We start from the raw sequence: 25,537 nt of genomic DNA on the forward strand, positions 1-25,537 counted from the left end.
TCAACTATTCGATTCCCTTCGGGCCCGAGGAAGATCACCCAATGTCCCGGTTCGAGATGTACTAGCAAGCCGCGATATTCTCTACATGTCCCTTATATACACGTTCCTCAAAACCATCAATATCCAAATTTAAATGCCCCTATCTTTTCTCTTATCATTCCCAGAAGTGCCCTCTTCCGCCTACCGTACCCCAACGATGGTTTGATACGACTCCAAGACGAGACAAAACATCTGTCGATTGAACCAACAACACGAGATCTACAGTACAACATCACACGCGCAGCGCGGTGTGTTCCCGATCCGTATCTGAGCCGTACTACGAAATCGTCTGGAGGAACCTCTGCCGGCTCGAGGAAAACCGCCCGGCGTCCCAATACTTGATACATCCGTTCGAAATCTGTAATCCTGGCCGTTGATTCCTGATGCCGGAAACTGAAGTTTATATCCCCCCCCCCCCCCGTTCAGTCTTGTCCACCCTCTCTCCCATGTCTCTGATACACAGATGTATGTTTTCACCCCCTTCTCCCCTTGAATATCTTCCCAAAACTTATGTGCCCCCTATCTTCTAGTGTTAGTTGATCAATCCATTCGAATCTGTAATCCTGGCCGTTAATTCCTGATGCCGGAAACTGAAAGTTTATATCTCACCCCCCCCCCTTCAGCCTTGTCCACCCACCCTCCCATGTCTCTGATACACAGATGTATGACTTCACCCCCTTCTCCCCTTGAATATCTTCCCAAAATTTATGTGCCCCCCTATCTTCTAGTTTTAGTTGAACAATATTTAATCTCGTTAAGAAATGCACAACAGTACCACTACTTTAAAATAGTCCTAATTAATTCCCCTTAATCTTGAACCACTCTTTCTAGTTATCTCTAGTTAATAAGCTTGTAAAATGTTCCGCTTAGTTAATAATTATTTTTTCTACAATCTCCCTTCTAAAAATCATAAAGTGAATTACTATACAAAGAACACACAAATGACCCGTCCCCCAAATCTTACGAATATTATACTATACCCTCTTTTATATGTATAAGTTAGCTGTAGTTTTTTTTTAGTTTTATTATATAAAACAAAATAATATTGAAATGTGTATCCCCCTAGTTTTAAGAAATTCAAAATGTAAAACAATGAAAAAATGGCACCTTTAAGCTAACGCATACGTGCCTTATCAAATAAACAAATTGAAAAAAAAAAAGTAAAATTTACGAAAACTTTCGTTTATCCAGCGGCCATTTCTTCATACCACAATAAAGTCGATTTTGCTTGATCTGTTTCTTTAATTAAATAAAAAAGAATCGGTGTTGTCAAACATCGATCCCAAAAGATCGAATGAAAAAATAAGAGGATAATAAATACGAGAACTTTCCTAAGATGAACGAAAAGAATTCGTGCAACCAAGGAAATCGATCCTAATTTACATAAACGTTTATTTAAATTAACGAAACATTTCGTTTCATTCACGTAAAACAATGTTGTTATCAACGATAACATTCGTGCAATGTACACTAAATAAATAAAATTTACGAAAACTTTCGTTCATCAAGCGGCCATTTCTTCACATCACAATCTTTCTAGTCTTCAATAATGATGAGCAGGTTGAAATAGAATCGAATTTTCCAGATCGATCCCTTTAATTAAAAAAAAAATCGGTGCTGTCAAACATCGATCCTAAAAGATCGAATGCGACCAACGAAATCGTTTGTAATATACATAAACGTTTATTAAAATAAACAAAACATTTCGTTTCATTTACGAAAAATAATGTCGCTATCAACGATAACATTCCTGCAATGTACACTATATATGTAAAATTTACGAAAACTTTTGTTCATCAAGCGGACATTTCTTGGTACTGCAATAAAATCAATTTGGCCCATCGATTTTTTTAAATTAAAAAAATCGATGTTGTCAAACATCGATCCCAAAAGATCGACTGAAAACAACAAGCGGCTAATAAATACGCAAACTTTTCGAAGATAAACGAAATGAATCGTTCGTAATATACACAAACGTTTAATAAAATAAGCAAAACATTTCGTCTCATTCACGAAAAATAATGTCGTTATCAAAGATAACATTCGTGCAGTGTATATTAAATGTGTAAAATTTACGAAAGCTTCGTTCAGCAATCGGCTATTCTTGTTCATAAAATGAACGACACCTATTATTTAGAATGCACGAAAATACTTCGTTGCAGAAAACGACGAATGAATTCGAATTTATATTTACGAATTGATATTATCAGTGCACGTAATCAAGTAGCAGACGACCAGCAAAAGGATGTGTGTGGATCAAAGGAAATTTCTACAGCTAAAGCATCGTCAAACGTGCACTGCCCTCACGAAGCGAGACCCGAGAACGAGAAAGATGCATTTAACGCGCATTTGGAACCCGCGGAAGAATGCGAAGTGCTCATTAGCGACATGAACACCACCCTTGAGATCACCTGATTAACAAACTGAGAACCAAATCGACAACGTTCTAATGAACGAAAATTTCTTTTTCGACATCACAAATGTTCGCACCTTCCGCAGTGCGAATATAGACTCGCAATCGCCTACAGGAAGATCGGGAAGCTGAGGCGATGGAGCATCTGTACAGAGTTACGAAAATTCTACGAGGCCTTCGCACGACCGAGTATGAGCTGATCGGTAAGTGTATTATGACATCGAAAAAGCAGTAGACGACGAGAGTACCGCAAGAATCAGCCTGGGTATGCGCAGCCAACGACAGATTCCCAGCTCCGTATTTAGCCGCTGGCACTGATCAACTGCCATGTGAGCTGCTCAAACACGGAAGAGAGGCATTGGTTAGAGCACTCCACTGGGTGGTTTTGAAGCTCTGGAAGAAACCGATTTTACCGGAGGATTGGATGGAGGAAGTAGTATATCCCAGCTATAAAAAGGGTGTTAATCGGGGTTACTGTAGCTAGATACCGAGCAATCACATTGCTGAAGGTGTTCTCCGAAATTCTTTGTCGTCGCCAATCACCGTTAGCAAGCAGGTTCGTTGAGAAAATTGGCATATAATGCTCAAATACGGATTTCAGGACAAACGACAATAGACCTAGTAATGTGTGACGAGTATTAGAAATAATTTCAAGTTTTTTGAAATTCGGAAAGGGCTACGGCAAGGTGTGATAATAAGAGCGAGGATTGACACGAGTTTCCAGAAGTCTGTTCAGTTTTATAGCTTCGCCGGTAACGCCAATATTGTGGCACACTCTCTTGAGACGATGGTGGGGACGTACATCCGACTGGCGGTTGAAGTAAAGCGAATTGAACTGGTCACAAATGCGTCAGGCATAGTACATGAGAGCAAGAGTTTACGCCTCTCACCGAGTATATCGATTGATGGCGATGATATGGGGCTGGTTGGTGAGTTCGTGTATTTGGGATCACCAATGACCGCCAATAATGACACTAACAGAGAAATTTGCAAACGTATTCTTGCAGGTGAACATTGTTACTTTTGGCTTCGAAAAACTCTTCGATCGAAGAATGTACGACACCGCATCAAGTTAACTTTCTACAAATTGCTCATTAGACCGGTTGTCCTCTACGGGCAAGAAACCTGCAGTATACTGGAGGCCGGAAGACCAACGCGTTCTCAGTGTTTTCGAATGGAAAGTTTTGAGAACGATCTACGATGGGATGCATATGAAAGACGGAATGTGGAAACGGTGTATGAACAACGAATTGCAACAGTAGCTTGGAGAACCGCCGCTCAGCGAAATTTGGGCAGCTGCGTTGGGCTGGGTATGTCGTCAGAATGGAGAACAACTCGGGAAAATGGTTCTAGAAAGTAAATCGACAGGAGGAGAGATCGGCCAAGATGAAGGAGATCTGAGGAGTCTTCGTGCCCTGCGAGGCGACAAACAGTCGTGGACAGTGTGAACTGGAGACGACTTCTCGCTATAGCAAAGGACAACGTGACCTTAGAGTGATCGGTATATAAAGCATTTAAGTGAAAATTTAGTAACAGTTCTCCCAACAAAAAACATCTTCTGATATAATACTTTTAGTGATAAATCCTCCTAGGAATAATCATGGAAAATCAACTATTCAAAAAATGTGTAAGAGACTTGGTGTCTTTAGCAAAGTTATTGGGAATTTAACTTAAAACATCTTTATTGAAGATGTGAAAGCTCTATGTTTGGAGTATGTCGAGATATTAAAAGATATTTATGAAATTATTCTTAAATTCAGTTTTCTTCAATATTACTGTAAGCTTCAGACACATGGCTTGGATAAAATGTTTATTTTATTGTTCATCAGGAGAAGAGATTGATAATATACAGTAACATCAGAATAATTTGTTTTGAAGGTTCACTTTTGTAAACATCCTAATATATCTCAATACCCTGAATATATGGAGCAATCATGTCTTCAGTCATGTTATTTGTAATAAAATTCTCGAAAATTTTACTGAATACACCTACCCTAGTAACAACCGTGGTTTTATGATAGTTTTATAACCACTGATAAAAATTAAATTGCACTTGTAGCGTGCTATAAATTATTCGTTAACATAATTTTAAAAGAACATGTTTTGCGTTGCGAAATCCTTTGAGAATCTTAATCCTCCAAAGCTGATGGTTTCGAAGCTATGTGATACTGACCGTAATATATGTTTTCAAGCATTTTTTTACTTTTCTTCGCTAATAAAGTTTATAATTTAAGAACAAATCCTTGTATACGAAATTTTATTACGTCATTTAATTCAGTACCCAAATGTAAATCATATATAGCCACTAACTTGACATTTTTTTTTTAAATTTTCTTCATTTCCAATCCAACTTATCTACATACTTATTTATTTTAGCTTCGACCCAGAATCATTTTAAAGATATTAGAACATAACTATTCAGTGGCGTAGCCAGAAATTTGGTTTAATGGGGGGGGGTATCGATAAAAATTGTGGATTTTTCGAAAATGCTGAAATTTCATATAAGTTTAATAAATTATTAAAACAAAATTAATCCAACAGAAATTTTTAGATTTTAACGACATTCAATTAGATAGAGATTACTGGGTAGGGAAAGTTATGAAAATTAAAGCCATAGTACTCAAGTGAGAGCAAGGATGTGAAGCAAACAGATCGGAAAATTAGAAGCTTGCACTCAAATATTTTCACTGGCTGAAGTAAGCGGTCTCTAAAACGGCCAACCCCGTACTGCAGCAGATCCTCGCACGTCAAACTCTCATCAGTGACGACGCCTTGAGACTGTACCTTTACAGCTGGAATATACAGGTTATAATCTCGCGTAAAGTACTCAAAGCAAGTAATATCGCTTGCCTGCTTTGAGTTGGCTAACAAAACCCTTAGGGACCATTCATAAATGACGTAGCATTATATGGGGGAGAGGAAAGTTTTGTATTTTGTGATGATGTGTGACAACAGCGGGGTAGGGGATCATGTTATGCTACGTAGCTTTTTTTAAAGGGGAATGGGGGTTGATCTAATGTCACGACAAACTTACCAGTTTCATAAAACTAACATCGTTCCTTATATTTTTTAATTTTTTTACGGCGCAAGGGGGAAGGGAAGGATTACCGTCAAGCTAAGTAATTTCAGAGGTTTGTTACGAAATGCTACGATGGGGGAAAGGGGTTGAGTTGATTTTTGAGTGATTTTAAAAATGCTACGTAATTTATGGATGGTCCCTTATCTTGTCCGAGCGGACCTTCGAAATTTCTGTCACAGCCAAGAACCGTTTTGTCAGGTCTTTAGAAATCTGAAGAAGAATTAGCGATTTAGTCTTGGGCCGAAAGAAGACCACAAATGGACCAGTTGAGAGTTCTGGGTAGCATTTGGGCCGGGGGGGAGGCCTTAGGAAGTGAGCCCGATTCAACCTCCATTTGACCATCCGGAGAGGGAACCATCGGAAACGTCAACGCACGGGGTCAGCGCCCGCGCAGACGGAAGAAAGCTATAAATGTGTTATGAAAGATAAAAACCACTTATCTTTCATCTGGTGTCCAACGACGAATCGATCCAGCTTACACAGCTGGCTATTGTTTAATCCTCACACGCGAACTGTGGACCGAACCGAACTGGCCAGATAACCTTGAACACGGATTAGCACTTTCTTTGTCGCTATTCACTGCACGGACTGAAAACAAAGCACTTAAATGTTGTGTCTCGACCGAGAGCTCAAAAACGAATGATGCTCAGTCTTCTATCAAACTTATTTTACATCATATTCACATCAATTTGGTCTAACATTTCCTAGGCTATCCACGATACGCAAAACTATTGCCGAGATACACGCTTGTTTAGAATTATTTGATTTTTTTATTTGTGTTAATTTATAATTTTTTTCAGTAAATTTGGTAGGGGAGCGAGGTTACCCTGTAGACTTCCCCCCCCCCCCTTTGGCTACATGCCAGCTTGGACTTCTATCTGATTTGTCTGAAGCTTTCGTCAAGGAAATCTCGATAAACATATGATTACGGCCAAAATCCAACTGTCAAATTTCTCGTTGAAAGGAAATTCCGGACAAACCGTTACTCTACAATTACAGCTGTTGATAGTAAACAAAAGAGAAAAGTTTGCTCTTTCATTAACTTCTGTGAACTGTGGTTTGTCCGAAATTTCCTTTCAAAGTGAATTTTTACAGTTGTATATTAAACTGTAATCATATGTTTGTCGAGAAATGGACTGCCTGAAACTCACTCAATTGCAGTGAATGCGATCCGTCAGTGCATTTGAAGTGCGTAATATTCGCATCAGTTTTTCACTTACACATACTGTGGTTCTGATGAAGAATAATGTTCAAAATGGCTTTGTTGGTTGTTGAAATGAATAAATTTTCTTTTCATGAAGATTTCATTCATTATTTTCTATTTTTAGTAAATTTTCTGAGGGTGCCGACAACCAACCACATTTTTCTGAATGGTAAAAAATTATCATTTTACAAATTTGTTAATGGATTGTTTTATGTTGACATAATAAATTAAATTCTTTCATCAATGATTAGCTATGGCTTCTAGCTTTTCATTGGTATGATTATGCCCATAAATTGTGCAACTGGAGTGCCGACAACGGACCACATTCCCCTATGCTTAATAAAAAGGGTGTAATATTATGCTTTTCATAAAGGACGTACTCATCGCACTAGAAATAAGCAGAAACCAGACCGTTATGTATTAATGAAATTTATTTCCATTTCCTTAGAAATCACGTATTGGAAAGCCTTCCTTACATTGGCAGTCCAGCTTCGGTAACACTAATGAAAGATCAAATAGTCAAAGAGCAAATCCCAGCCGATCTTGCAAAGAAATGGATGGAATCATTTGCATATCTCACACGGTAGGCTGCTCAGTTTAAGTTCGATAGTCAACTACATATAACTAAGCTTGTTTCAGCCCCAACGAGGAAGTACTGGAAGCAATGTTGGAGCTGATCGAATATGGTAAACGCAAAGCAGAAAAGAGCTACACTCTATCGGCCACATCAGTAGTACATACGTTCTGTACCATCTATGCCGACTGTGGTAGCAATGATATGGTGCAAGCGATTGTCCAGTTCCTGGAAAACGATCTCCTGGAAAGAATCCAAAGTGAATCGGTTAAATCGCGAAAGCAACGAGAAAACATAATTATTTTGTTAAAAGGCTTAGGTAACGCCGGAGTTATCAACGTAGCATTTTACCATGAGCTACGCGAAATAATCGAAAATTCGGAGCTACCTACGGAGATACGTCTACAGGCAGTTTACGCTTTCAGGAGACACGACTGTGCAAGAACGAAAGATTATTTTCTGAAATTATATTCAGATTTCGAAAACGATGTTGAAATCCGTGTTGCAGCATACCAACAAGCAATGCGATGTCCGGATTATCTTTCAGTCAAATTGATCAAACACGTGTTGAAGATTGAGGAAGTAAATCAGGTCGGCTCGTACGTCTGGTCTCACCTAACGAATTTAGCTCGCAGTGCATCTCCAGTTCGGGTAGAAGCTCAAGGTTTGCTAGCAGACAATGATCTCGGTAAGAAATTCCGCATGGATATACGAAAGTTTTCTAGAAACTATGAACAAACACTGTTTTTCGATGAGTACAACTTCGGTGTGACCACAGATGCTAATGTTATATTCAGTGCCGATTCATATCTACCCAGAACTGGGTCCCTGAATTTAACGGCCGATCTATTTGGCGAATCAATAAATTTTTTGGAGTTGAATGCTCGAGCCGAAGGGTTTGAATACTTGGTCGAGTCCATCTTTGGGCCAACCGGACCATTGAATACAAAAAAGGTAAAAGAATATGCGTCTGCTGTGACGTCATTGTTCAGTTCGGAGTCCGAAGAAGAGGATCAGGTTGGATATGATCCCATTAGTCAGTTTCGAGTTAAGCGGTATTCCAATAGCAGTATAGTGCACGAGCGACTGCCACGAATCAAACGACAGGAAGTACGCAGTCCAGCGGTAATTTCGAGGGATATTCATGAGCAAATTGACACTATGGGATACAAAATGAAATCAGACTTCAAGGATCCTCATGCTTCGTTGGGCATCAAAATATTCGGTAACGATCTTAAGTACTATACGATTGAGGGATTCGCTGAAACATTGATGGCTGCCGAGAAAATAAACCCACTAAACATGCTGAAAACGTTGCTTTCTGGCAAAGAAGTATCGTACACTAGATCTGGAGTGTTTTTGGATACGTCGTATGACGTACCTCTGAGCACTGGTCTTCCATTGGCACTCAGTGTAATTGGAGCTTCATCTGTCGATCTACGAATGTCTGGATCTTTCAAGGCAGTCGATTTCTGGGAATCTACGCGTTTTGTAGATGTAGAAGGAAAGATCAAACCTAGTATTTCCGCGGACATAACGGCAACTATGAAAACAGATTTCATCCATGCAGCTACCGGAGTTAAAGTGAAAAGTAACTTGTACTCTAGTTCAGCCCTTGAAGCTAAAGGAAAAATTCGTGGAGATCGACTGGTGTCACTTCAATTTAGTCTACCGCAGGATCACAACGAGATATTCAGCGTACGGTCGGAAATGTTAGTATTCGATGATTCCAGAGAAATCCGGCAGAAGGGCATAGAAAGTCGTTACACGAATTCGACATGCACCTGGCCAGTAGTAGATCGGGCGATAGGATTAAAACTATGTGCCGACTACAGTTTGCCAGATGTTAGCAATAACGATCAAGTTCCTAGTTTGATACTAAGCGGGCCAGTGCACATGGATATAAGCTTGCAGAAAGCCGACCCGACCGCTAAAGTTTTCCTCTTCCAATACGCCTGGGACAGACACGAAAACACCTCGACGGGATCACTTATTTTTGAAACACCTAACTCTCAAATTCCTCGAATTTTTATCGCTAACATCACAGCTGACATGGAAGGATACAGTATTTCGATGGGATTCCGAAATGGTGAGATCTCACACTCTGCTGTTGGTATCTACACGAATAATCACAACCAGAGAAGGTTGGATATGTCATTGAATGTGAATGATCGAAAGTACTTGGCGTTGGAAATGGGTTACAATAAAACAGAAATAAAATACGGCATGGTTTACAGTCCATCACTGTTTCTATCGGTAAACAATGAAAGAATTGCTGGTATGGCAGGACAGATCAAGATGACTGACAAGAAAGGTATCAAACAGTGGGATTTAAGTCTACAATTCGAAACGAAGCGGGTTCAAACAAAAGTTATTGGTTTTATCCAGCAAACACAGGCATCTATAACAACCAAATTTTCAATGGAATACAGGGTAAGTGGGAAAATTCAAATGCATCGCAAAATAGTCGAAACATATTTCTATTTTCAGTTTATTAACGGAGAACCAGAACGTCTCACTCTTGGCGGGACGTTCGCTGACAGAAGTAACCGTGGACGGACAGAATATCACGGTTCTTTCGAATTGCGTTCGACGGCCTATCCAAATTTCGACTTTACTTCTACGTTAAAATTCCTTTCTGCAATGGGCCACGTTGAGTGCAAGTTGGAGTACAACAATGCGGCTGATTTGAAGGATCCATACTTTACGACTACACTACAGTTAATTTTCGCACGGTTCAACGTCGCAGAAGTGGGAAGGACAACTGCCTCCGTTGAGTTAACGAGACCTCGTTCGCACATGAATCTGAAAGCGATGATCAAGTATGTTTTGAATATTGAAATTCAGGTTACTTAAAATTTAATTTATATTTTCACAGACACGAGCACAACTCGAACAAAGGAACCGAACACAACGTACTATTATTGCTTCGGTACGCCAAAGACAAAGATGTGACGGCAGTTTTCTCAGTTTACATGCCGCGCGCAGTGTTATTTGCCATCGATACAGCTGCCAATATAACCGTGCCAGGGTTCGACTCTTGGACTGTCAACTTAAAAGTGAAAGAAAAGGCCCGAAAAGAATATTACGTAAGAGAAATTGAACTTATCAGAGCATGGATATAAATTAAATCATATTATTTCAGTTTGACTTAAACGGAGTCTGGTTTTCGGGTCATTCCATCGCTGTTAACGGTTGGTATCAGGATCGTAGTTCTTTCATTAAATCCTACCATCATGCCAAACTGGAAGCTAAAAGTCCTTCGTTTGGCGATATAACCGCTGACGTTAAATATGTGCGCGATGAAATCGAGTACAAATTCGAGATGCACGCCGAATATGCCAAACAACCTTACGGTCTAACAATAAGACACGTCAGTGAGTCCAAAGATATAACCAACTCCTACGCTGGATTCCAATGGCGAGAAAGCTTGTACTGGTTTTCAGCTGCAATGAAAACTGCTCCTATTAAGGAGTTAATATTGGAACTACACATTGACAAGTAAGTTCGTCCATTTTTTTTACTAAATTCTTCTACGTAGCTAACTGTTGTTTATACTAGACTTCGAGACATCAGTGTGACTTTGAAAGGTTATTCAACGGAACTGAAAAGAGAAGTAGGAATAGATATTAAATGGGACGCTAACCGTGATCCTACTCAGAAGCTGGTAATATCTGGAGAACTGAACACGCCTAGGTACCGTTTATACAACGGACAGTTCATTGTATCCTATCCCAACCGAACGGTGAGTGGTGTTTTCGATCTGAAAGCAGACGACCCTAAATACCTGGCCAATGCTAGAATATCATGGAACACAACGGAAGCAATTGAACTTAAGCTAGATGCAGGATCAGATGAAGAGATTCTTCGTAACATGTGGCTATTGTTTAAACTAATAACACCGTTCGAGGGATGGCGCTACAACGCTCTTAATGGCGGATTTTACTTCAAAGATAATCTCTTGCGAAGTAACATTTCGGCAAACTGGGCCGAAAATCAAACCCTCGGGTTGGAAGTGATGGGAGTGTATATTTCCGACGATACTATTTTCAATTGCGAACTGAAAACAAAGCTTCATAGTTCGATTGAACATGTACCAACTGTGAAGATTCATCTAAAACACATATATGACAGCAAACGAGTTGATACTGTTATCACCCTGAACCATACTGTAACCGACGAACCACCACAAGTGTTTTCCGTTTGGTCAGGATGGCAATATGATCATGACGAAATATACCGCAATATTTCCGGTACGTTAGCTTGTGTAAGTCCATTTGAGGGCTACAAAACAGGTGCTTTATCGACGAAATTCTCACTGAGTGAAAGCCGTGAACTTCGAGGTGCCGCCGATCTGCAACTGGAAGATGACAAATATGATCTGGTGTTGAAAGGTCATGTTCGCAATTTCGTCGATAACATGCTGACTGTGAACATAACGTCGTCCAACGAAAAATTCCGTAACATACGGGGTCGTTTTGGCATCAGCGAAAAAGAACGGCATGCTGTGGCGGAGGTGTTAACTCCAAAAAGTGCCCTGGGAATTGAAGTGCTGTTTGCCATAGTATCTGCTCACGATTTTGACATCAAATTTTATTTGGCCACACCGCTGAAGGATCTGGAGAAGGTCATTCTGCGTGGGAAGTTTAAACAAGATAACGTCGACTTCCGGGCAGGACTCAACAATTTGATAATAGGATTTGTGGGAGTTTGGCGAAATGTGCATTTGAAAGACTTTGAATACTCCTATAAGGTTTTCACGCCACTACCGAAATTCGAAGAGAACGGACTTATACTGAAATTGATAACTAACACAGAAAAAAGCGAGTATATTAACTTAGAATTCAGCGGGAAATTTTCACAGTACAAGTTAGGCATTAAAGCTGTATCTGAACCAAAACCACAATTACTGCGTCAACTTGGAGTGCAAAAGGCATCCGAATTGCTGAATGAGTTCCTTGAAGAGTCCCCTGATAGTCGAGCGTCTGACAATGAAGAGGAAGATGAAGACGACGATGACGAAGAAGAGGAGGATTTGTTGAATTTGATAGGAAAGGTTGAATTAGATACAATAGTATGGCCAACAATCACCGGAATACTGGATCTTGAGGAATACAAATCTAAGTATTACGTAACAGGAAAGCTGAAGCTGCCACAAGGATATGTTGATGTTTGGGATCGTTTCTGGTTGGAGGATTTGATGAACATGAAGAATGCATTGAAGATAAAAACTCCATTCCCGGCTATGAAGGAAGTACAATCAGAATTTGAGCTGAGAATACCATATCCTACGAATAAGTTCGTGGTTGGTTTCAATGTTCTTGTGCATAATATGGACGAGTGGGTAAACACAGGTTTCCATATTTTCTACAACGTGTCAGTTGATGAATCAGATGCGAAAACACATCACGCTATCGTTAATCTGATGACTCCACTGGAGAACTTGAAAAAAGTTAGTCTTCATGGCGTTTTGGACGTCGAGGAGCACGGGTACCGTGGAAATTTGACAGCCAAAACAATGACTACGGAAGGATCGATAGCTCTCATGTTCGAGGTAGGTTTATTTGCTTCATAGTTTGTTGTTTGCATACTTGTAAGGTATGGCTTGCTGGGAAATCGTTTCATTTGTATCTTTCATTCTGTTTATTTTAGGAACTGAGAAAAGCCTATTGGAGCTGAGCCACTGTCGATCTCGCTCTCTCGAAGGCATAAATCGCCTCATCTTTTGTACTAACAGATTACAAATATCCAAATGATAAATTTCATTGTACATAACTTATAATTAAACAAATTGTCATTAACATGATATGCTAGATAGAAGACGCCTCTTGCTACTGCATGGCCCGGATTAGTTCGGCATGATTCTGGCTAAAGTGTTTATAGCATTGGCCGCCTTCTCGTAAGTTTAGTCGACATGGGTGTTGAAGTTCGGTCGGTCATCTATCATTACGCCCCGCTGTTTGTGATGGGCTATCTGCAACTTCACTCATTGCATGCAGTTTCCGATCCTATCGGTCGCCTCCATCGCCAACATTTCTACCTCTTCCGGCATCTCTCCCAGTAGGTACCCTTATTACAATGTCGTCCGCGAACTCGACGATCTCAACGCCCCTAGGCAGCTTAAGCGTCAGCACGCCGTTACACATCCCGTTCCAAACCGTTGGACCCAAGATAGAGCCTTGCTGGACTCTCGCCGTAATTCTAATCGATTTTTTGCCCTGTTTGTCTCATAGATCAGGGCCCGGTTCTGGAAATAACTCCTTAGATTTCTACAGAGGTAGCTAGAGACCCTCATTTTGTGTAGTGATTCCGCAATGGCTTCCCAGCTTGCGGTGTTGAACGCGTTTTTGACGTTATCACGGCACGGTGATTTCCTCTTCTTTGCTGTTTTTGCGCCATATCGGCTCTCTCGATCATGCTCCGAGTGGCGTCCACCGTAGACTTACCCTTCCGATATCCGAACTGGTTTTTCGACAACCCATTATCGCTTTACGCTATCCGTAAATATTGTCAGCCTGTTAAGGACAATTCTCTCCAACAGTATTTAGCAGTCATATTGGTCTGATTTAGGCACTAGCCTTAACGTCTATATCTTCCATTTGGCAGGGAGGTGGCCCTCGTCTAGAAGCTTTTGAAACTCTTTTCTGAACATATCCGGGAGTGTCTGGATTGCCGCTCTCGATTGGATGTTGGGGATTCCATCTGATCTGTGCGCATTCTTCACTTTTAAACCCTAAAGTTTGAGATCATTTTCTTTATGGGGTATTTGCCCCTTCACATGAATGGCAGCCATTCCTATTTTATCCGCCGCCCAATTACCGTTGTCGATAGGGATTCGATACAGCTCCGCAATAATTGTAACATCGCATTGTGTTTCTGTTGTAGACTTTCACAATTGCTGTGAAGTGTCGCAATGATTGAGGTTCAACTGGGTCCTCTCCATCACTTCTGGCATTTCATCGCCTTTTTGTACGCTGGGCATATTAAGCCTCACGTCATGTGGTCTTTCCCACCCTCCTTTGTCCAGACATGCACATCGGTTGCTTCGTGCGATCTCTTACGAAGTGTCTCTTCTCACCACATTTTCTGGACAGATCATATCGAATCATCTCTCACTTTTCGATGGAGCTCAGCGTACAACCTTCCTTCCTTTATCTCGACGATTAATTCTTTTCGTTTATTTTTTCCCGACGCTGCTTAGGCATATCTTTCATTACCGGTTCTGCTTTGAGTTCAATGCAGCAGCCCAGGCCAGTACGCCATACCTCAGTATTGGGGATGAGACATCCACCAGGAGACGTCTCGTGCTGCATCTTGTTCCTCCGATGTTCGGCATGATCCATGAATACGTTGGTTGTCCTCGCAGCCTTCTCACATTTATAGTCGACATGGCTGCTGTAATTTAACCGATCGTCGACTATCACACCCAGGTCTCTCAGCACACGCATCGATGGGATTGAGTGTCCGCTGACGCTGATCACGACACGCTGGATTTGTTTTCGGTTGCTGACCTGCACTATCTCCGTCTTGTGGTGAGCCTGCTGCAGTTTGACGTCAGCCATTCACGGTACCTGTTGTCTCTACCGTCAACCTCCTCAAGAGTTTCGCAGGTTATCGTCAGGACGTTACTTGCAAAGCCGACGATCTCAACTCCCCCAGGCAGTTCCAGTGCGAACACTTCGTTGTACATCATATTCCAGAGCGTTGGGCCAAGTATGGAGCCCTGACGTACTCCCGCCGCACAGTAGAGCGAAATTGAAAAAAGACGATCAAAAGTCTTTCCTGAGTTCCACAGATGTTTTCATGCTTTGATGCCTTCAGGAAAGTTTCGTAGGAGTACATCCAACATCTTTTAGGACAGGCAGCTTAAATTTTTTTTAAGGTGCAACTGTCACTACAAAAAAAATATTTTTGCGCGGAATCTTGTAGAGCAATTTGTTTTGAAAAACTTTGATGAACATATCCACCATCTATATATTTTTCCTTAAGAGATATGTACGTTGCACTTTAAAATCAGTGTTTTTACTTTCTCTTCTACAACATTGATATGTTCTAAAAAGTATCTAGACAGTTTAGATATCAAGTTTAGATATCGTCAAAACACATAACCTTTTTCAAGACTCCAATGATGTATGACATGTGCTTCGGGATATAAATCGATTTTTCTCTAAAAAATGCTCTTTTTGATTACAAAATTGTGAAACGTTGTGAACCAAAACTCAGCATGATTAGATTGGCCATGTTATTTAGTATATGTAAGTGAAGTATAACAATCCGGACTTTTCGGGTTTTTAGTTTTTATATACTTTTATACTGTAGAATCTATGGATTCACAGTATCTATAGAACACCCATTAGTAAATAAATACGTCATAATATAGAATACTAAACTCAATGCAAAATATATCTTCAATAATCAACAATCAACATGTAAAAACATTAGAAGTGTATGAATCACTAGTTATTCATTAGAAGGACGCTCAACTTGCTTTTTATGCACATCAACATGGCTTCACGTCTGGGCGTTCGACTGCGACTAACCTGCTATGCCAATGTATGGAACGCTTGAACCGATGGTATTTACACAGACCTGTCTGCCGCTTTCGACAAAGTGAACCATGATATAACAATCGCTAAAATGGAGCGATTTTGCAGCAACGTTAGTTTGCTGCAACTGTTTCTATTCTATCCTACAGATCGAGAAATTGTGGTTGTTATAGGAGATTGTCTGGCACCCACATTTATTTCATCATTAGGAGTACCCCAGGGAAGTCACTTGGGACCGTTGATGTTTTTGCTTTACTTCAACGACCTTCATCTAGTTCTGAAAACTTCACACCTGTCCTTCGCAGACGATCTCAAAATGTTTCTACTCAACCGCTCTACTGAAAATTGCAGATTACTCCAACAAGTTTGAAATATTCGCTGATTGCTGTAGCACGAACCGCATGTGTGTAAATCCGAAGAAGTGCTTGGTGATCTCATTCTAACGAAAAAAAAACTCTATTCATGTCAACTACCGTCTACTGGATACAGAAATTGAAGGCGTTAGTCACGTGAAGGATTTAGGAGTGATATTAGATTCGCCACTTACGTTTAAACAGCACGTCTCCTATACAGTTAACGAAGCATCCCGAATGCTAGGATGCGTCTTCAGGAGAGCCAAAAATTTTGCGGATATTTATTGACTTAAATCGCTGTACTGCTCTTTGTCGCGGACAATTCTGGAGTATTGCTGTGAAGTTTGGAACACAAACTATAATAACGGTGTTGAGAGGATTTAGTCCGTGCAATGACGCTTTTTACGTTTTGCGTTTCGTGGACTACCGTGGAGAGATTCTGTTTGTCTACCCAGTTATGAAAGCGGGTGCCAGCTGATTCGTTTGGAACCCCTGCTTGTTCGAAGGAATACGTCAAGGGCTTTGTTTGCTGCTGATGCTTTGCGAGGTCATCTGGATTGCCCAGCCATTTTGGAACAGATTAACATAAATGTCGCACCTCGAACAACGCGTAACTACCTTATTCTCCGATTACCATTTCGGCGCACTAATTATAGTATGCATGAAGCCATTACTGGCCTACAAAGAATTTTCAACCGGGTCGCTTCTGTCTTCGACTATAATATGTATCGCCAAACTCAGCGTTTTCGACTTTCCAGAACCTTCAATGGATCCTACTACTTCGACGGATTTCTTCATTATCTGTTGTATCATTGTTTTTTTGAGTTCGTTGTTATTATTATTAAATACTTTTTGTAACTATTTGACTGTTAGTAATAAGTTTACAATTAAGACACCATTGGGGCTTTGAAATGCCTATTGGTGTAAATAAGACAAATACAAATACAAGCACCAACGTCCGGGCCGGGAGCTTTCTTCGCTTGCAGCCCTTTTGCCCCTATAGGTAAGGAGTTCGTCGTTGAACACTCGATTGTCACAAGCATTTCTAGCGTTTGCATCAACGTACGGTGTAAACAGCCGGGCGGTTGGGTTGTGCTTCGGAAGGAGACCCTCCACAATAATTTTCAGTTTGTCAGCTGGCATCGTTCGACACTTGATCATGGCCATCACGACACAGTAAGCGCTACCCTAGGTTAGTGCCTACAGCTCCTTATAACAAGTGGGCTTGCTATCTCGCTTTCAAAAGCAGCCATAGCCACCGGGAATGTAACATTACACTCTTTTTTGATTGCATCAAATCTTGCTCTCTGAACGCATCTTCTGGCTTTGAGGAAAGTAGCATGGAGGATGTTTAGTTTTTCATTCCACCGATACGCCGGACGCCGGCAGTTTCTCGGTACCATTTTCCTCAGCATTGTTGCACCCTCGCTAATGTATCCGATAGCTCATCGGCATTCCGAATTGGAGCGAGACTGCCAGCACGAACTATTGCCACAAAGAGGTCCTTGTTGAAATGCTTCATTTTCCACTTCAGCTCGCTAGTTCTTACTCTTCGTGTTACAGTGCAATTCCGTCGATCAGTGATGTAGTGAATTGATAGGTGGTCGTTTTGTGTGTACTGCTCACTAAACCGCTAATTCATGTCATCCATCACTGACGAAGTGCAGAATGTTATGTCGATGATGGATTCTTAACCAACTTTACGGAGACATCACTCGGTATAAGTCAGTTGTTTAGTGTTCACGTAAGACGTGTGACTTTTTGGATTTTAGTGTCTAACTAGTGCTAATTTGGGTACTAGTTTAGATACATCGTCTAACTAGACACCCAGTTGGTACTAGCTACTGACGAGGAGAATCCGAAACACTAAAACAATACTTTATGTAAGGTATTGTGTCCTCATGCACAAAAAAATTGGTATGGTCCAAAATTTTCCCATTTGGGAATTTGCATTTACGGAATGTGCTAGCGGAACCTTCGTTACCCAGCTTCGCCAGGACTTCCAACAAGCAGTAACTTCTAGCGTTGGTCAGCCTGCTGGCCCACTCCACGGCCAAAGCGTTAAAATCTCCTCCTTAACAACCGGCGTTCGTCCGACTAACGAGTCGATTAGTACCTCCAGTATCCGATTGTACTGCTCTAGTGTTCACCGTGGGGAGCATAACAGCTACATACGAATAGGCCGTTGACCCTTGCGATCATGAAGCCTTATCTTATCGTTATCGGGAGGAACATGATACGGCTCTGCAATAATTGCAACGTCGCACTTCGTTTCTATCGACGACTGCCACAATAGTTGAACAATGTGTGTGCGTACATGCGTGTGTGTGTTCGCCTTGTTGCTCAGAAAGAAAAAAAAGTGAGGCTACGTCCACTATGTAACATAGTTTCTGATCAGTTCCACAACTGATAAAAGCGTTTTTGGTCTTGTTCCCACGGAGTTTACTAACTTTTGTGCATCCCAACAGCGAGAAGTTGCACAATTAAATAAAATGCGCATGAAAGTACTTTTCGAACATAACAAATGCGAAAATTTATAGTATTGTATATGAGGATCATCTGAAACGATCAGCTTTTTTGTTAGTTAGATTATAAATGTTTTTTATTCTCAAGTGATACGATCCTCAAAAATGCCGATCAGCCATGTTGCCTTTAGAAACGACAGCTAACAACATTGTTTATTATAATATATATATATATATATATATATATATATATATATATATATATATATATATATATATATATATATATATATATATATATATATATATATATATATATATATATATATATATATATATATATATATATATATATATATATATATATATATATATATATATATATATATATATATATATATATATATATATATATATATATATATATATATATATATATATATATATATATATATATATATATATATATATATATATATATATATATATATATATATATATATATATATATATATACATCTTTTTTTACATTTTAACGACCGTGACAACCGACAGGTCGTGAGTCGGTTGTCACGGTAAAGATGAATTTGTCTCTCTATACCAGGACATATGCTAGTAAACTCGGGCGATTCTTAGTTATGCTGCCTAAGCTCGACCCTCATTAGCAGAAGACAAAAATTAAGCCCGTACGATATTAAGCCTGTTCTAATGACCCTGCCACTTCTAGTTTTCCGATCTGTTTACTTCACATCCTTGCTCTCACTTGAGTACTATGGCTCTAATTTTCATAACTTTCCCTACCCAGTAATCTCTAGCTAATTGAATGTCATTTTTCTTCCCCGGAACCTGCTGCTCGCATACCTCACTCTTCACCCAGTTACTGCCAAAGACTAATTACCTTAGAACTCTAAGCACATTGGATTGAACCGTCCAATTTTTTATGCAATGTTTTCTTTTAGAGCGAAGACCAATTCATTGATGCAGCTTTGACTGTTTGGGTGCATGCTCCCATAATACCTAACTACAGCTGTCGAGTGTTCTACAAGCAAGATCTGGCTGGTTACGATAACACGATGAATATGGGATTCGCAGTACATGATGGGGGATTGTACAATAACGTAAGTGATTTTTGTTGTATTTTTTCGTGCACTAATTTAAGTGAACCGATTGCAGTTCCGTTTGGATGGAGCTTGGTCGATGGCCGAGCCACACTTTTTGGTCGGCAAGGGCAAGTACCAATCAAATTTCCTACCAGTACACATGATCGATACGGAGTTCGTGATAACTCGCCAGCCTTACCCGAAGGTACAGTTCGAGCTACGATTCAATGATACCGAAGGCGTACTGGAGCATATTCGTGCTAAAGCGACTCGGAATCGAGAAATGGTTGCGATTGAATTGAGTGTTCCTATACAGGAGTATCGCAACCTATCGATATATGGTCGCCTGTTGAAGAAACATGATGACGAGTATTCTGTGGCTGGACAGCTTTATCGAAACGATGAGGTTTTCAATGTAGAAGGAGACGCCACCATCGTTAAAGACATACCAAAAAATGTTAGTAGATATCGTATTGCAAAACCTCTCAGAATAACCATGTAAATTTGTTCACAGATTGCACTTGTAATTAAACCTCTTGGAGAGGGAGATGAAGGCTCGATAGCATACGAATACTTAGTAGATGACACAGTAACCAATTTCAAAGTGAAAATTGAACGTGGGGAAAAACACGCTAGCATTGATGGAACTATGAAGCTATTGTCTATGGGAGATTGGAACTTTGGATTGGATGTTAAATCATCGGAAGCAGATATAGCGAGTGTGGATTTGAAAATAGGAATTTCTCCGTTGGAAAATGGACTCGCGGAAGGTATTTTCAAATTCAAGTCACCTTGGGAGCACTATGGAATTGAACATGCCGATATTAGCATGTTGTTTGATGTTAAACCAATTTCCGGTACCGTAGTTGCAAACTACAGTATTCCATCTGTTTCCGGTGACGCTAGCTGTATGTGGAATTGGCATATGTTGCAAAATATGCAATTCACGTTACATAACCGAGTAGTAAAAGATTCCGAAGAACGATACTTCCAAACTGGTGTTCGCTATCTTAGCCCGGATATCAAGGGCAATCATAACATGACGTTCGGTGGTGATCTGAACCTAAACAATATTTGGATGTTAGTATTTGCATTTTATAAAAAAAAAAGTATGAATTTACCGACACGTTTTTCGTCTCAGTTTTAGCGCGAATACTTCAGTAACGTTTATTTCAATCTCCGATCTTGCCGGAGTTCTAAGAGTTCGTTTACCTAGTCCAGTTGGTGATATCCATACTGTTGCGGCGAGCATGAACGGTAATATTCCATTCTTGGAACCTGTTCGCACACTGAACTTTGAAACATTTTACGAAACGGAACAATCCCGCAAACGATACGCCTGGCATTCAGAGTTCAGCAATGTCAACGATCTTCGAACGCTCCTTCGTTTTGACTGGGGACCCGACGTAGGATCGGAACGTATCCAGTCGACTCTGGATATATTCCGAAATGGTGATAAACGCGAGGTTTCTGCCAAGTTACGTGGTCCATGGTATCTCGAGGATGCCTTTCGTGCGATGGCCGTGTACAATTTTGCTGACAGTATGTATCTGGTCAACGCTAACATATCAGTTCCTGCCTCACGCAAGGTAGCTGAAGCGAACGTAGTATTCACCAATCTATCTAATATGAAAGGTGATGTTAATTGTACCACTCCCTTCTTAAACATTACCTGGTTGCACGGTCAACTGGAGTTTATCGAGAATCCTTTGGAATCGATTCGATATTTGAAAGCTACTTGGCCTGAGTCTAGTGCTGTTTTCGATTCAAAATCGACCTATAAATCAAATAATCTCGATCGCGATCAGCAAGGAACAATTAAGGTGGAGATTCCACTGCAAACCAGGCATTATGCTGAGGTAAAATACGGCCTTGCGGAAAGACCAGCGATAACGACAGGTCATGCGGAGATAGACTACAACAATCAGAAGATTCTCAGTGGACAATACACATCCAAGCAGGAGTCGAGGTAAGTAGATATTTATCGTTAGGAAAACTAGCTGTAAACCGAAATTTAATTCATTTTAGAGCTGGTTTCGATAAGGAAACTGTAGACGTTACTCTAGAGAACAACTTCAAACCCGTCGGTGTCCACTATGTACACACAATGAAATTATTGGGAGATAATTACCAGAAAATGGTATATTTTGGAGCACCTAATTTTGTAATTTTTAAAAAGTACTATACAATTTCAGGACACAAAACGCGCTGAAATTTTTGAACTGCGCAACCAGAAAAAGTTCAAAATAACCGGCGAACTTAAAATAACCACCAGGGACACGGGAAGGGAGTACGTCATAACTGCGATCCATCCGAATCGCACTGTGGTGCTTACTGCCGATTTCGACGAAGATGGCGATACTACAAAGCAGAAATCAAAGCTACAGTTGTCGCCGAAACGGTGGATATCGTACGATTTCCACTTGACTAATCTCTCCAAGCCGGAAAATGTTTCACAGAAATTCAGATTGGACATTTCCTATCCACGAAGAAACCTTTCGGCTGAAGGATGGTATGCGGTAACAGACAATACTTTCGATTCGGATATTACGTTACAGTATTCACCAAATAAAACGAACGATGAGGACATTGTTGAACCACGTACCGTTAAAGGTGCTGTGAAATGGGTTGATAATTCCAATAACGATTCTACGAAGCAAACCGTATTAGTGTTGTTAGGACATCCAACGTTTGAACATGTACGTGAAAATATTGCAACATATTGAAAACCGTAACCTAAAAGCTGTTTCCATTTCAGGACATCACTCTCAAAGGTGTGTACTATTCAGATGATCGTGATTTGCTTAAAGGTAACCTGGATATCGAGTACACCAAAGCGAACAATCACCATGTATCGATTGGGTTTAATGCACAGGACCGTACGTCAGTGGTAGGCTATCGAAACTATTCGTACACTTTATTAGGTTTACACGAAGCGTCCGAGTTGGATTTGGCCTCACGAGGCTCTGTTGGTCTTCGACTGGGTTTGTATGAACTCGACTCCAACTCTCACTACAAACGTGGATATCTATCACGTATGGAAGGTTACGTTGTTGGTAAAGTGGATGTTAAACAGAAGGAATTAATTTTGGAGGTTGGTTCGAAGAAAGCGCAACATGCAACCAATATAATACGTTTATATAAATTACAGAAAATGACATCACATAGTAAGTATCGTCTATGGGGAAAAGCGTCCGGTAGCTATCCGCTATACATGATCAATGGAAGTCTTCTGGATGGTCCGGACATTGATTCTGCAGGATTCTTTTTCATTGACATTGACGATAAACTTGTACAGATGAAAATTAATATGACGCCTGGTACGTATTATTGCATTGTTGTAACGAGTACTAGAAGTAGAAAATTGTATATCGAGTCCTGTAGTTTGATTAAAGTGTATGCTCTTAATTCTGTCTCTTTGGTCATTGAAAAGGTTGCAATATCTCGCAATGGCATTTCAGGTTTCCAAAATTCGAACAAGGCCTTGCTTTGATATTCGATTTTAGATGCATGGTTTGATTAATTTTTTCAGTTATTCCAACATGATATATTTCTTCATGCCCAAAACTAAGATAATCATCGATCAAGTTTAAATTTGCCGCAATTCATGATGCGCAACACTGAATAATCCAACGGATTTAGATCGAGGCTGGATGGCAGCTAAATATCCTTCGCCCAGAACCATAAGAGGTTTCAGCCGGTTGGAAAGGGGGAGGGGCACGCTTTCTTGGTGAAATGTATCTTATGCAGGGGAGTGGCTAAGAAATTGGCAAAGATGTTACTCAAGGAAGCCAATAAGTACTACACGTTTCTGTTTTATTCGTCAATGATATTGATAAAATAAGCTACAAGTGCTGAATAAGCACATTAACACTTCATAACAATTTTTTTATATTTTGATTATAGAGGTTTTAACCTTAAGGTCATTCACCTCTTCGGGTTAGAAAAATCTCTTATGAAAAATTTCTAACCCTATGTGCGGGGTCGGGAATCGGCAATCGATTTACCAATACGCTACGCCTACCCCACTTCATAACAAACAAACAATTGTTATGTTTTGTTAAGTATTCACGAAAGGGTTGCATATACATACCAGAGTCGGAAAATATTTTTTTCATTTGCCAAAATCAGGTGAAACTGACGAAACAACGAAGCTCCTTTCCATACCACTTGCACTTTTGCGAAATCGAAATTGAGTCAACGGGCTAGGACAAAGCAAGCATGTAGCAGAGCGTTTTCATTATTCTCTCCGCACGCTCGTTTTCGCTTTGAGATTCAGAATGATATTGGTAACTTCGATATTGATCTTACTCCTGGGGAAACGAAAATACACTAGCAATGATATGTATTTGTCGATGCTCGATTCTGTAGATTTGCGAGCAAATGTTGGTATTGTAAGACGAAAGCCTGATCGGTGTGAATATTTCTCATTTTAACTATGTTCTAGTTGCATTATTAGATGCACACTGCATTAATTTCATTTAATGAATGAGAATCGCAAATTACTGAGCATGCATCAAAACGAAATTGAAATTTCGGATTTTCATAGGAAAACGAAAGTCGCTGCTGCTGCTACTCGTTTTCGTAGAATCGAGAGAGAAGGGGACATCGCCTTTATTGTTTTATTTTTTAATGCATTTATCGACGAAAGAAGCAAGGAAAGGACAAAGATGAATTCTCTGAATTTCGTCGTTCATTGAATAGGTATGAGCATTTTAGGCTCTGATACACACTCTTTCACTGAATTACTTTCTTGTTGAATAAGGTATACCTACATACCTTAGGCATAACGTGTGCTAGGTATAATGAACGTTTGGCATCAAGGATTTCTTCAAGGTAAAACAACGACAAAAAAAAATGTTAATCATCCAGCGTATTTTTTCGAGATTTAAATAGTCCATAATTCAACGCTCTTATCACTCGACGCCATCATAACCGAAGAATAAGTTTCATTAAGTGTTCGGAAGGCAAGCGAAATTTTTTTTTTTTTTGAATATCTGCCTTTTTATTTACTGTGCAGATCAAACTAAACGATCATATTTTATTATACTGTAAATAATTAATTGTTTGGCTTGCTTACAATTGTTTGTTCTCTTTACTTTATTGCTTCTTCTTCACCTTCCTCCTTAGTATACACATTTTCGTTTTAGCAATGCACAGTGGTCCGAATTCACAATTTAGGAAGACAAAAATGTTTGTGGCTAAACCTATTGTTTTAGAGCTATGATGTCTTCAGGACAAATAATCAGTATTGATTAGGCCATCTCCAGATGTAGATGGTATTAGGGTGGCTCTTATTTTTAGGGTGCTTCAAAAATTATTTTCTGATTGTGAAAAGATAGAATATTGCAGTCTTCAGCAGCATTGTTGAGGAACTTACACCAAGCAACTTTGCCGAAGACGTCATAGTTGTATCTCCAAAGGTTTTTATTTTATAGCTATTTTAATTGAGCAACTTAGGGTGTTCCTAACAAAAACAGTTTTTTTGCTCTTTTTATTTTTTATTTCTCATAAACGGTGCCTTCGGACAACTTGTAAAGCTTATCGAGATAAATTTTTTCATAAAAGAAGAATTCAGATATCACTTTCAGAACCGAAGTTATGAGCAATATTGAATAAATAATAGGTCCTTTTAAAATATTTATATCTAAAATTGGGGCAAACAAAAATAATTTCTTCTTCTTGCATTTCAAAGAGCATACTTTCAGGCATGTTTAAAAAAAAAATTGCGAAGGTGATATTTCGGAAAAAAATTTAAATGGAG

The 25,537-nt window shown here is 39.8% G+C and overlaps 1 protein-coding gene across 1 annotated transcript in view; it reads left to right on the forward strand.

The window, feature by feature from the left end:
- Window positions 1–25,537, forward strand: part of LOC131681859 (uncharacterized) — a 75,568-nt gene that overhangs the window by 32,966 nt on the left and 17,065 nt on the right. Inside the window, exons 7-20 of the mRNA XM_058962923.1 lie at window positions 7,184–7,318; window positions 7,375–9,742; window positions 9,800–10,131; window positions 10,188–10,398; window positions 10,455–10,810; window positions 10,871–12,863; window positions 19,633–19,791; window positions 19,847–20,230; window positions 20,288–20,853; window positions 20,915–21,742; window positions 21,802–21,913; window positions 21,969–22,472; window positions 22,532–22,867; window positions 22,925–23,093. Coding sequence (XP_058818906.1) covers window positions 7,184–7,318; window positions 7,375–9,742; window positions 9,800–10,131; window positions 10,188–10,398; window positions 10,455–10,810; window positions 10,871–12,863; window positions 19,633–19,791; window positions 19,847–20,230; window positions 20,288–20,853; window positions 20,915–21,742; window positions 21,802–21,913; window positions 21,969–22,472; window positions 22,532–22,867; window positions 22,925–23,093 — 8,453 coding nt within the window. The remainder of the gene's footprint in view (window positions 1–7,183; window positions 7,319–7,374; window positions 9,743–9,799; window positions 10,132–10,187; window positions 10,399–10,454; window positions 10,811–10,870; window positions 12,864–19,632; window positions 19,792–19,846; window positions 20,231–20,287; window positions 20,854–20,914; window positions 21,743–21,801; window positions 21,914–21,968; window positions 22,473–22,531; window positions 22,868–22,924; window positions 23,094–25,537) is intronic.

This window comes from Topomyia yanbarensis, chromosome 2, assembly GCF_030247195.1.
Source record: "Topomyia yanbarensis strain Yona2022 chromosome 2, ASM3024719v1, whole genome shotgun sequence".
Classification (NCBI taxonomy): Eukaryota; Metazoa; Arthropoda; class Insecta; order Diptera; family Culicidae; genus Topomyia; species Topomyia yanbarensis.